This window comes from Prionailurus viverrinus, chromosome X, assembly GCF_022837055.1.
Source record: "Prionailurus viverrinus isolate Anna chromosome X, UM_Priviv_1.0, whole genome shotgun sequence".
Classification (NCBI taxonomy): Eukaryota; Metazoa; Chordata; class Mammalia; order Carnivora; family Felidae; genus Prionailurus; species Prionailurus viverrinus.
The window spans coordinates 44,624,147-44,634,469 of NC_062579.1; the positions used below are offsets into that span (position 1 = coordinate 44,624,147).

General features: G+C 47.8%; 1 protein-coding gene and 1 non-coding gene across 6 annotated transcripts; both read left to right on the forward strand.

Moving 5' to 3' along the window:
• Window positions 1-1,748: 1,748 nt before the first annotated feature.
• Window positions 1,749-10,017, forward strand: MAGED2 (MAGE family member D2). Of its 5 annotated transcripts, none has more exons than XM_047844660.1 (13): window positions 1,749-1,853; window positions 3,371-3,444; window positions 3,828-4,283; window positions 4,883-5,191; window positions 5,310-5,373; window positions 5,631-5,710; window positions 6,234-6,328; window positions 7,035-7,114; window positions 7,208-7,250; window positions 7,582-7,644; window positions 8,770-8,884; window positions 9,275-9,693; window positions 9,883-10,017. In XM_047844660.1, the coding sequence occupies exons 2-12, from the start codon at window positions 3,400-3,402 to the stop codon at window positions 9,683-9,685; spliced, it is 1,761 nt and encodes a 586-aa protein (XP_047700616.1). In that variant the 5' UTR covers window positions 1,749-1,853; window positions 3,371-3,399; the 3' UTR covers window positions 9,686-9,693; window positions 9,883-10,017. The 5 variants fall into 5 exon arrangements, with proteins under 5 accessions (XP_047700616.1, XP_047700618.1, XP_047700615.1 ...); XM_047844662.1 differs by lacking the exon at window positions 1,749-1,853 and adding an exon at window positions 2,388-2,469; XM_047844659.1 differs by lacking the exon at window positions 1,749-1,853 and adding an exon at window positions 2,991-3,055 and having other exon boundaries at window positions 3,371-3,421.
• LOC125158034 (small nucleolar RNA SNORA11) lies at window positions 8,483-8,612 on the forward strand. The gene has a single exon (XR_007149159.1). It is a non-coding gene; the product is annotated as a small nucleolar RNA SNORA11 (small nucleolar RNA).
• Window positions 10,018-10,323: the final 306 nt, after the last annotated feature.

Genomic DNA, 10,323 nt, shown 5'->3' on the forward strand with positions numbered 1-10,323 from the left:
TACCTATATGACTACTCACCCTCTTTCCAGGTAGACGTCTAATCTATACTCCTTATGGATTAGGCGGCTGAAGTGTTCTTTCTAAAACACTAGTCTGTATTGTATCAAACCCTTAAACCATTCAAAAACTTTTCAGTGCTCTCAAAATCAAGACCAAAGTCTTTATCCCTTGTTATGATTTGGAAGCAATGGGAATTTGGATCCTAGAACTGGAAGAAAAGGAAGTTCTGTGCGAAGTATGAAATAAAGCCCTGGGGATGGGGGAGAGAACCTAGGAAGCAAGAAGTGGTAAACTGCTATATACTTGGAGAAAGCAACAATTCAGAGAAAGAAGAAGTGAGGAGAACAGAGGCCCATCTTGAGTGTCTGGGAAGTGTGTGTGCGTGCGTGCGTGCGTGTGTGCGTGCGTGTGTGTGTGTGTGTGAATTTTCTATAGAAGGTAGGAATTGATATTTTATTAGCTTAGTAAAGGAAAAGGTGACCTCATAAAGCAGAAGACTTATGACCATTTGAATTATTGTTGAATGTAAGAAAGATATTAAATATTATTTAACTAACCACTGTGCTAAATTTTATTATGTTATCTAATAACTTTTTAGTTAATGCTCTTGGGTTGTCCAGGTCTGCACTCATATTCTGTAATTAATGATAATTTTATCTAATTTCCATTATTTATATATCTTATTTTGTTCTCCTGAATAGACCCGATTACTTATGTGAATCTATTATGTGATAAAACTGCCATTTCAAATCAGCGGGGAAAAAAAGATGTATTAATTTGCAGATGGTATAAGGATAAGAGACTGATTTTGGAAAATAATTAAGCTGAGTCTTTTATAAAACAAATTTTGGAATACTCGAATATGTAAATGTAAATACTGAAGCCAAAAAAGTGCTTGAAAAAAACACGCATTTTGTGATAAAAGGGAATTGTGATAAAAGGACACTACATAGCTAAATCATTTTGTATAGCAAAGATTATCATCAATAACATGAAAAATATTTGTTATATATGTGACACATAAACGTATGAGAGACATTGTTGGTGGGAACATTATTCCATGTACCTTTTGAGAGTAAGTTGACAAATTTTAAATGGAAGAGTTTTTGTAGCATTTGAGTCAGCAAAAAATACTGTAAATAACAACAAAAAAGCCCAATACAGACATACAAATACAGGATATTCCTTGTAGTGTTGCTTATAATAGTAAAGGGAGGGGAAGACCATATAAATGTCCATATCCATGTATCCTGAACCTGGGCTGGTTAAATAATTATGGACTATCTATGCAAGAAAAGACTATGCAACTGTTAAGAAAAATGTGCACTACAGAAAACTGTTTAGAATATATAACTGGAAAAAAACCCGGGTCACAAAACAGGATACCATTTGTGGGGAGAAAACCCAAATAATTAGTGTATGAATAGAAAAAAATGAGGAGGGATGTATATCAAAATGTTAACAGTGGTTATTTCTGGGAAATGAGGTAAGAGTGGCCTTTCATTGGTATGTTACATATTTCTGCATTATTTGAATTTTCACAACACATTACCTTTGTAATAAGAAAAAAATAAAGATATAAAAATAAATAAATTCAATGAATGAGTCGCTTTGAGGGGGTGGTTTTGGTTGGAAGGGCTGCAGACCGAGCCTGGTACAGTGGCATAAACACGGGCTTTGGCGTCAGACAGCCCTGAGCGGGGCCCCATTGCCCCACCCCCAAGGAAGGAGGGGGGTGGCAGGGGGCTGCGGAAAGGGGCTGGGCTGGGCTGGTTGCAGCTCTGGTCCAGGAGGCTGAGACTGAGAGGGACTGAGAGAGGGCAGACGCATTTGGGACTTGCTCGAGGACCAGGTAAGGGGCGTTGAGATTTTGGGTTTCCTGGCAGCCAGTAGTTTCAGCCCCCTCGAACCTATAGCCAGGCAGGTGGGCAATCTTTACTGCACCACTGCAGCTGAGGGAGAGATGACCTGGAGCTGGATGTAGGCAAAGAAGACTACTTAGAGTAGTAGGCGGTAGGACTATGGGTCAGAGATTAGTGGGGGGGAGAAGAACGGGGAACCGGACTTGTTGGGTGGCTGACTGGGAGTATGAGGGGGAGGGGAACATTGAGGGAAAGTATAAATCCAGAGAAGAAAATAGGAAATGCAGAGAAGGGTTAAGGAATACTAGGGAAGGGGGTGCATAGGTAACGCGGAGGAGGATGTAAGGAATGGGGATAGGGAATTCTGTGGGGTAAACAGGAAATGTGAGGGGTAATAGGGAGCAAGAAGCAAGGCTAAGGGAATACGGGGGTGGGGGGTGATAAGGAATGAGGAGCAGAGAGGGGGGAAGGGCATACTGGCTGCGACGGAGGCCCCCTAGGGAGGCGGAAAGGGGCGGGACCATTTCCGGCCTAGAGCGGGGAGGGCAGTCTAGGAGTTTTGGAGGGCCTTGGAGAGTGGACGCACTCTTCTTTAAGGAGAAGGAGGTGAGCTGCGGGGCCCAGCTCTCGATCCGCTGTCCAGTAGGGGCTCTGTGATCTACAGCCCAACCCTCTGGGATCTGGGGAAAACCTGCTGTAGGGACCGGATCGTACCGGATCCATCCGGATGGGAAGGGAGGGGACTGGACCCGGTTTGGCTGGGCCCAAGATGGAATCACTGGCTTCAGTCTGATTTGAGGAGGGGGTGTATTAAGGAAGGGGCGGAACCAAGATGTGCTTTGCCCCTGGTCGGAGGGGGCGTGTTGTGAAAAAGGGTGGGACCGGGCGGGCGGTACTGTGGATTTAGGGTGGGTATGAGTAGGGGGAGGGGCTGGGACCACCAGATACTGCGATAATTTTAGAGGGAGGCCTGTTGGGGAGGGGGCGGGGTGGAGTGGCACGGCGGACCTAAAGAAGGGCGTATGTTGGAAAGTGTAGTGGACAGAGGCCGGCCCATTGCGCATGCGCACTATGGATCTCTAGGAAGGGGCGTGTAAAGGGCCAGCTTGGAGACAGGGGCAGATGCCGAGTGCGCATGTGCACGGTGGACATCAAAGAAAGAGCTTGTGCTGGGAAAGCGGGTGGGGCTAAGGTGGGCCCTGCAACGAATGCGCATGCGTACTGTTGGCCTGCGGCTGGGCGGGGGGGCGGGGGGGGGGGTGTATTGGGAAAAGGGGCGGGGTCCCCAGCTGCCGCGCTGGCACATCTTCCTGGAGGAGGGGAGGGTGCGGCTGCAGAGAATTGAGATCTAGAAGCTCTGGATTACTGAATCTAAGGACGTAGTCTTTGGGGGTGGGGGAGGGGTCTGGGATTGGGGCCCTACAGAAAGTGAGGATCCGTTTCCAGGCAGAACTAGAGGGAGGACGTTCTGGAGGCTCCCCTTTTCACCCAAGCTTTCTCTCCTTAGGCTCAGCTCTTGCCAGGCCAACTTGAGACATGTCTGACACAAGCGAGAAAGGTACGGGTCCAACCCGCTTCCAGGTAAGGCCTCCTTCCTTCTTCTCCTTTGCTTCTTCTCCAACCCCTGTTGCTGCTTCAGTTCCCTTGGCACCACCCCCCCATCCTTGTCCTTTTTTACCCACTTTCTTGTCTGGGTGCCCCTCCCCCCACTCTGTAGAGGGAGGGAGGGAGGGAGGAAGGAAGGAAGGGAGGGAGGAAGGAAGGAGGGAGGGAGAGAGGGCAGGCCAGCCATTCTTGTGCCATCACTTCCTGCTCAGAGGAAAGAGAGTCCTTGTGGGTTAGGTGGGCAGAGCACATCACAAGTAGGAGTTAGTATAGGTCAGAGAAGTGAGGCCTGGAATTTTGGAGCCATTTGCTTACTTGGGGGTGGGAGAAAGTCTGAGCTTTCCTGCTTCCTCTTGCAGGCTGAAGCTTCAGAGAAGGACAGTGGCTTGAAGATACAGAGCCTATTGACAGTGACCCAGAACTCGGAGGTCTCAGAGACACAGAAGACATCAAAGGCACCAGAGGTCTCAAAGGCCACAGAGGTCTCAAAGACTCCAGAGGTTCGGGAGACAGCTGCCACTCAGGCCTCACCTACCACTAAGCTGACTGATACCCAGGTTCTGGCAGCTGAAAAGAAGAGTCTAGCAGCTGACACCAAGATGCAGAGTGCTGACCCTCAGCCTGTGACACTGCCTGCCACTGAGACCAAAAAGGTCAGCTGTGTGGCTAATACAAAGGTCAATATAAAGGCCCTGGAGCCTGAGGATCCTGCCTCTCAGGCTTTGGCAGATGAACCTAAGCCTGAGGGTGCAGCTGCTCAGGTTCAGGAGAATCAGGATACTAGGCCCAAGGTCAAGGCCAAGAAAGCCAGAAAGGTAAGACCTCTGTAATCACACTCTTCCCTTTTCACTTCTCCCAGTTAGTTCATTTGTTTTGCAAACATTTAGCAAGTTTCCTGTGCTCATCAAGGCTGTGGGGGACAATAAGAGGAATGTGATACAATTTCTCTCTGCAGAGAGTTCACAGACTCGTGGAGAAATGAGATAGTACACATAGCTGCAATCTGAATATAAAGCAGTTTGTATTTACATAGTAGCTACCATGTGTTAGACCTTGAGCTAGGCACATTCATACGGGTTATCTCATTAAATCCTGAAAATAATACAGTTTTATAGAGAAGGAAGCTGAGTCCCAGAGAGGTGGAATGACTTTTCCAGGGTGGTACAAGCAGGAGCAGTGGTGGACATCGGGAGAGGAGAATCCTCAGGCCCCATCCTTATGTTCCTTCTGGCCTGGTGAAGAGATGAAACTCCTGCCTGGAAGTCTGTGAAAAACAAACCCAAGACTCAACATGGCCAATATCTAGTCAGGCTGTTACTACATGGGTGGGATTAGAGGAACCTTCTGGAAAAAATAGGATGAGGGAGAAGGAACATCTTTATCTGACAATATTTTGCTCTCTCTATTAATGCAGGTGAAGCCTCTGAATGGTGAAGAGGATGGCAGCAGTGATCAGAGTCAGGCTTCTGGAACCACAGCTGGCCGAAGGGTTTCAAAGGCCCTAATGGCCTCAATGGCCCGCAGGGCTTCAAGGGGCCCCATAGCCTTTTGGGCCCGCAGGGCATCAAGGACTCGGTTGGCTGCTTGGGCTCGGAGAGCTTTGCTCTCCCTGAGATCACCTAAGGCCCGTAGGGGCAAGGCTCGCCGCCGAGCTGCCAAGCTCCAGTCATCCCAGGAGCCTGAAACACCACCACCTCGGGATGTGGCCCTTTTGCAGGGGAGGGTAAGAACCCTGTTCTCTGTACTTTTCCTTATCTACTGCCTTGCCTTCTTTTTCTGCCTTCCCCTCAAATCTTTTGCGAACATATTTTGATCTTTCTACCTTTTTTTCCCTTGTCCAGGCAAACGATTTGGTAAAGTACCTCTTGGTTAAAGACCAGACAAAGATTCCCATCAAACGCTCAGGTAGCGTCCTGCTAACCCTCCATTCCCTAAACTGTGCTCTCCATTGCCCACTTTCCCATGTGCTGAGGACATTCCTTGCCCTTATGCTCCTACCTGTGTACTCCCAAAGTTCTAATTTGGCAGTGCTAGCATCTCTATTCATTATTTCAGAACTGTTTGTGCCACCCACAGCAGGGTTGTCAAAAGGTCTTTAGCTTGGGTTTTGGGCCACGTGGCTTCACTTCAGCTCAGGTGCTCGCAACATTCTCCCCTTGCAGACATGCTGAAGGACATCATCAAAGAATACACTGATGTGTACCCTGAAATCATTGAACGAGCAGGCTATTCCTTGGAGAAGGTGAAGTGGCAGCCATGGGGGATGGGTGCAGTGGGGAAGCATTGAATTAAACAAGTGTATATGTGTCTTCTGGGGGTGGGACCGCTCACTAATTCAGTCCCATCACTGTGTGGATGGGTAGGTAGTAGTCTAAGGAGGGGTATAGACTAGCCCAGGGTCACATAGCATGTCTGGCAAAAGCACAGCTAGGACCCAAGCCACCCAACTTAGTCCTGGTTTCTGTCTGCTGCTGTAGATGTCATGTAATGTATTTCACATGCTCACCTCTTTCCTTCCATTCCCCATTCTCTGTCTCCCTAGATTCCCGATAATCTCAGAGAAGATGCTGATAACAATAGTACATTTCTTACCTGTTTGCTGTGTGCTGATCACTTAACGTTTATGTACATTATTTCACTGACCCCTTCCCCCTATACACACACACATGCACACCCACACCCCCACATACCTAGGTACACGGGGAGCTGTGGGATGCCCAGGAAGCTGAATTTATGATCTCACAAGCTGTTCTCCCCATCCATAGGTATTTGGGATTCAGTTGAAGGAAATTGATAAGAATGACCACTTGTACATTCTTCTCAGCACCTTAGAGCCCACTGATGCAGGCATACTGGGAACGTAAGCTGGGAAAGGGCTGGGGTGGGAGGGAGGCTCTGCTTCTGTCTATGGCACTACCCCATCCCTGTCAACTCTCCCCACATCTCCTTAGAGAGGCAGGAAGACAGGGCCTGAAAAGCTCCTCTTTCAGTTCACACATAGTTGGAGCCCTGCACATGGTAGTGGTGCTTGATTATGATTGAATGAAGGTGTAGAAGCCTGAAGCAGTGCATTCCTACTATCCAGTTTTCTGTTTTTTCCAGAAGCTTCCCAGGAAAGTAGACCTGTCATTGCTTGTCTCTTCCTACTGGCTTTAGTAGAGTGGTTCTCAAAGGAAAGTTTCCTGGTGTGGGTAAATCATGATGCTCACAGGACAGGAACATCACTGGGGCTGTGCCTAGAATTTTCTTGGGGCAGAGGGATCTGGGAGAAAAAGGTGGGACTCACGCTGGCTGGGTGCCTGGGTTGTACCAGGTTTCAGGCATTCTTCCATCGTCTCAGCAACTGAGGTAGGGAGGATTGGATTTTCCCATTTTACTGAATAGGAGACTGAGGCTCAAGAGTCTAAGTGCCTTGCCCAGGGTCACATAGAGCTTGAAGCATAGACTGGGCAGAATTCTCTCATGTCTGAGGAATCTGGGAGAGGCTAGCCTAGTGAACTGACTGGTGTGTTTTTTGCAGATGGCTGCTGGACATAAACCTCCTCTCTACCCTGTTATTTTCCTAGGACTAAGGATTCACCAAAGCTGGGTCTCCTCATGGTGCTTCTTAGCATCATCTTTATGAATGGAAATCGGTCCAGTGAGGGTGAGTGGCTGGGCATGCAGCTGAATGGGTGGCCACAGTTGGAATTCCACATGTTCATTTTCTGTCCCTGTCTCCTCTTGCCTCCCCTTGCAGCTGTCATCTGGGAGGTGCTGCGCAAGCTGGGGCTGCGCCCTGGGTATGATTGGGCTCTTTCAGTGCTTGCTGTCCATGTTGTCCTTTGACAAGAGAGGAGTCCCAGGATTGCATCAGTCTGGTGGTCTGGTGGAATAGATGGAAGTGCTAGTAGAGGGTCCAGGGTTCTGACCTGGGTGGATGGGGAAATGTTCCCAAACTCTCTGCCCCCGTCCCACTATCTCTTGGGATTCTGTGGAGTTTTCCTCTTGTGCTAACAGTCTCTTTTCCATGTTGAAAATGCCTCTGCATACCTCTGGGAAGTGCCATATCTGATTGATTGATTGATTGATTGATTGATTGACTTATTGATGTATTTTTCTTTCTGCTATCAGGATACATCACTCACTTTTTGGGGATGTGAAGAAACTTATTACTGATGAGTTCGTGAAGCAGAAGTAAGTGTGTGTCTGGTGATGGTGTGTTCCATGTGTTTTGCCTGTTTTCAGAGCTGAGTGATTAAGCTATAGTGCGTGTGTGTGTGTGTGATTTGGCATGTGTATATGTGTGTGTGTGGCAGATGGTAGGTAGCTTATTTCTGAGGTAGTGAGAGTGAGCAGGAGGACACATTTCCTGACCGAAATGTACTCTCACTTATGCCCTCAGTGCAATTTCTTCAAGGTAGGGATTGTCATTACCAATGTTGTGCATGTGAGTAAACTGAGGTTCAGAAAGGTGAAGTAATTTGCTTAAGGGGTTGCACAGGTAGCAAATGGAAGAGTCATATTTATGTACTGGCCCCAGTGCCTTGGTTATTTTTTACTGTGCTAACCAGGGCTTTATAGAAATTAATGTCCATAAAGAAATGCCATAGAATCATAGCTTTAGGCAGCCAAGTACTATGCTGGGGCTTGACTTGTGCATCTCATTTCATTTTCATAACTACCGTATACCCAGTATAGGTGCTGCCATCCCATCCCCATTGTCAGTTGAGGGACCTGGGTCTCAGAGAGTGGAAGTCTGATTGTGGCCCTGGCTGGTAAGGGGCCCATTTGGTCACGGAGCCCTCTTCACTTTCTAGCCAGGGCCCATTGTGTCTGTGGTTCTTAGCACATGTGCACTCACACAGAGACATTAGCATGCACCTGCATGTGTGTGTGCATACACATGTACACACACACAGTTGGGAGTATGCACAAAATACGCTACTCTTGGTGGACTATTTCTTCTCTTTATAGTCATTTTCTATGGTGGACTGTCCCAGGGCTCCCCAGGTTACAGACATGACCCAGTGGTGGGGTGTGCTCAGAGCAGGGGCCCTGAAGAAATGGCTCCTCTGTTTACAACACACCCAGCAAGAATCTGGGTTCATTGTGACAAAGGGCACAGAAGTTGTGGCCTTCTTATGAGCAGATACTCTACATGTATCTCATCTTGCACCTCCACATGGCTTCTGGGCAGGACCAATGGGATAGGGCTCCATATTGGAAGAAAAGCTATAGTATATAGTGGGGATGTCCAGTCCATATATGGGTGGGCTGTGGTTGTCTTAGACATAAAGGCTTTCAACTTCTCTTTTCAAGGTACTTGGACTATGCCAGAGTCCCTAATAGCAATCCCCCTGAGTATGAATTCTTCTGGGGCCTGCGCTCCTACTATGAGACCAGCAAGATGAAAGTCCTCAAGTTTGCCTGCAAGGTAATTGGATCGCTGCCCAAGCTTGGCATATCAAGAGCATCGGGTGCCACTGGCTAAAGTAGGCTGTGTGTATAGCAGCCTGCAGCTCATACATGAACATTCTGAAGCCTCTGTTAATGTGCCATTTGTCTGAATCATTTAATTTGTACAACTAACGTCATTACCCTATACCAGATGAGAAAACTCAGACTCACAGAATTTATTAGATAACATGTCCAAGGTCACAGAGCTAATAAGGGTCAGAGCAGGGATGGAATGTTAGGTACGTAATTACTGTAGTATTTATTACATTGCTATTATTGTGTAGGGCACGTAACATGGTGCCTAGCATAAAGTAGGTGCTCACTTCTTAGATTGTGATCCTTCTGATGGTTGTTATTTCTGTTTCAGGTACAAAAGAAGGATCCCAAGGAATGGGCAGCTCAGTACCGAGAGGCAATGGAAGCAGATATGAAGGCTGCTGCCGAGGCTGCAGCTGAAGCCAAGGCGAGAGCTGAGATTAGAGCTCGAATGGGCATTGGGCTTGGCTCTGAAAATGCTGCTGGGCCCTGCAACTGGGACGAAGCTGATATTGGACCCTGGGCCAAAGCCCGGATCCAGGCGGGAGCTGAAGCTAAAGCCAAAGCCCAAGAGAGTGGTGGTGCTAGCTCTGGTGCTAGTGCCAGTGCTAGTGCCAGTGGTGGCTTTGGTGCCAGTGCCAGCCTAACTGCTACTCTCACATTTGGGCTCTTCGCGGGCCTTGGTGGAGCTGGTGCCAGCACCAGTGGCAGCTCTGGTGCCTGTGGTTTCTCCTATAAGTGAGATTTCAGGTATCTACTTAGACTGGGTCTGGACAGCTTGGGCCTATGGGGTTGGGATGAGGAACTGGCTGGTTATAGGAAGGCCAAGGTTGCAGGACCGTATGGAGCATATGGGAAAACCCCACGATTAGCATTTTATTCTTTCCCTTTTGATGGTTATCAGTTGACTTTTTCAATTTATTTTACTTGTGTTTTCAGATATTCCTAATCCCAGCAGTCTTTCTCTTCGAGCCAGGGTGCATCCTCAGAAACCTACTCAACACAGCACTCTAGGCAGCCACTATCAATCAATTGAAGTCGACACTCTCCATTAAATCTACTTGCCATTTCTGAGTTTGTTGCTTTTTTTTTTGGTGGGCTATCACATTTTGGTATGACATTTAAAATTGGAAGAGTTTCTGCCTCAATCTATATTTATTGGATTCAGGGGAGCAAAATTAGCATGCCTCTCTGGGATAATTTGGGTCCTAGCTGTAGTCAGCAGTACAGGCAGGATTGCAGTGGGGTGGGGAGTCAGGATTGTAAGCACAGAGGACACACTTTGAAGGAGTGAAGTGGGCAAGTCTGGAGCAGAAAGCAGAGGTAGAGGAGACTGGGCATCAAATATAGGCTCTCTTTTTGAGAAATGTGGATGAGACG

What these genes read in the sequence shown, in the direction of transcription:
- MAGED2 (XM_047844659.1), top strand. Translation starts at nt 2,999, where the DNA reads ATGTGCACGGTGGACATCAAAGAAAGAGCTTGTGCTGGGAAAGCGGGT. An exon ending in TGGAAATCGGTCCAGTGAGG is followed by an intron (nt 7,115 to 7,207) that starts GTGAGTGGCTGG and finishes CTCCCCTTGCAG; the next exon opens with CTGTCATCTGGGAGGTGCTG. An exon ending in TCCTCAAGTTTGCCTGCAAG is followed by an intron (nt 8,885 to 9,274) that starts GTAATTGGATCG and finishes TTTCTGTTTCAG; the next exon opens with GTACAAAAGAAGGATCCCAA.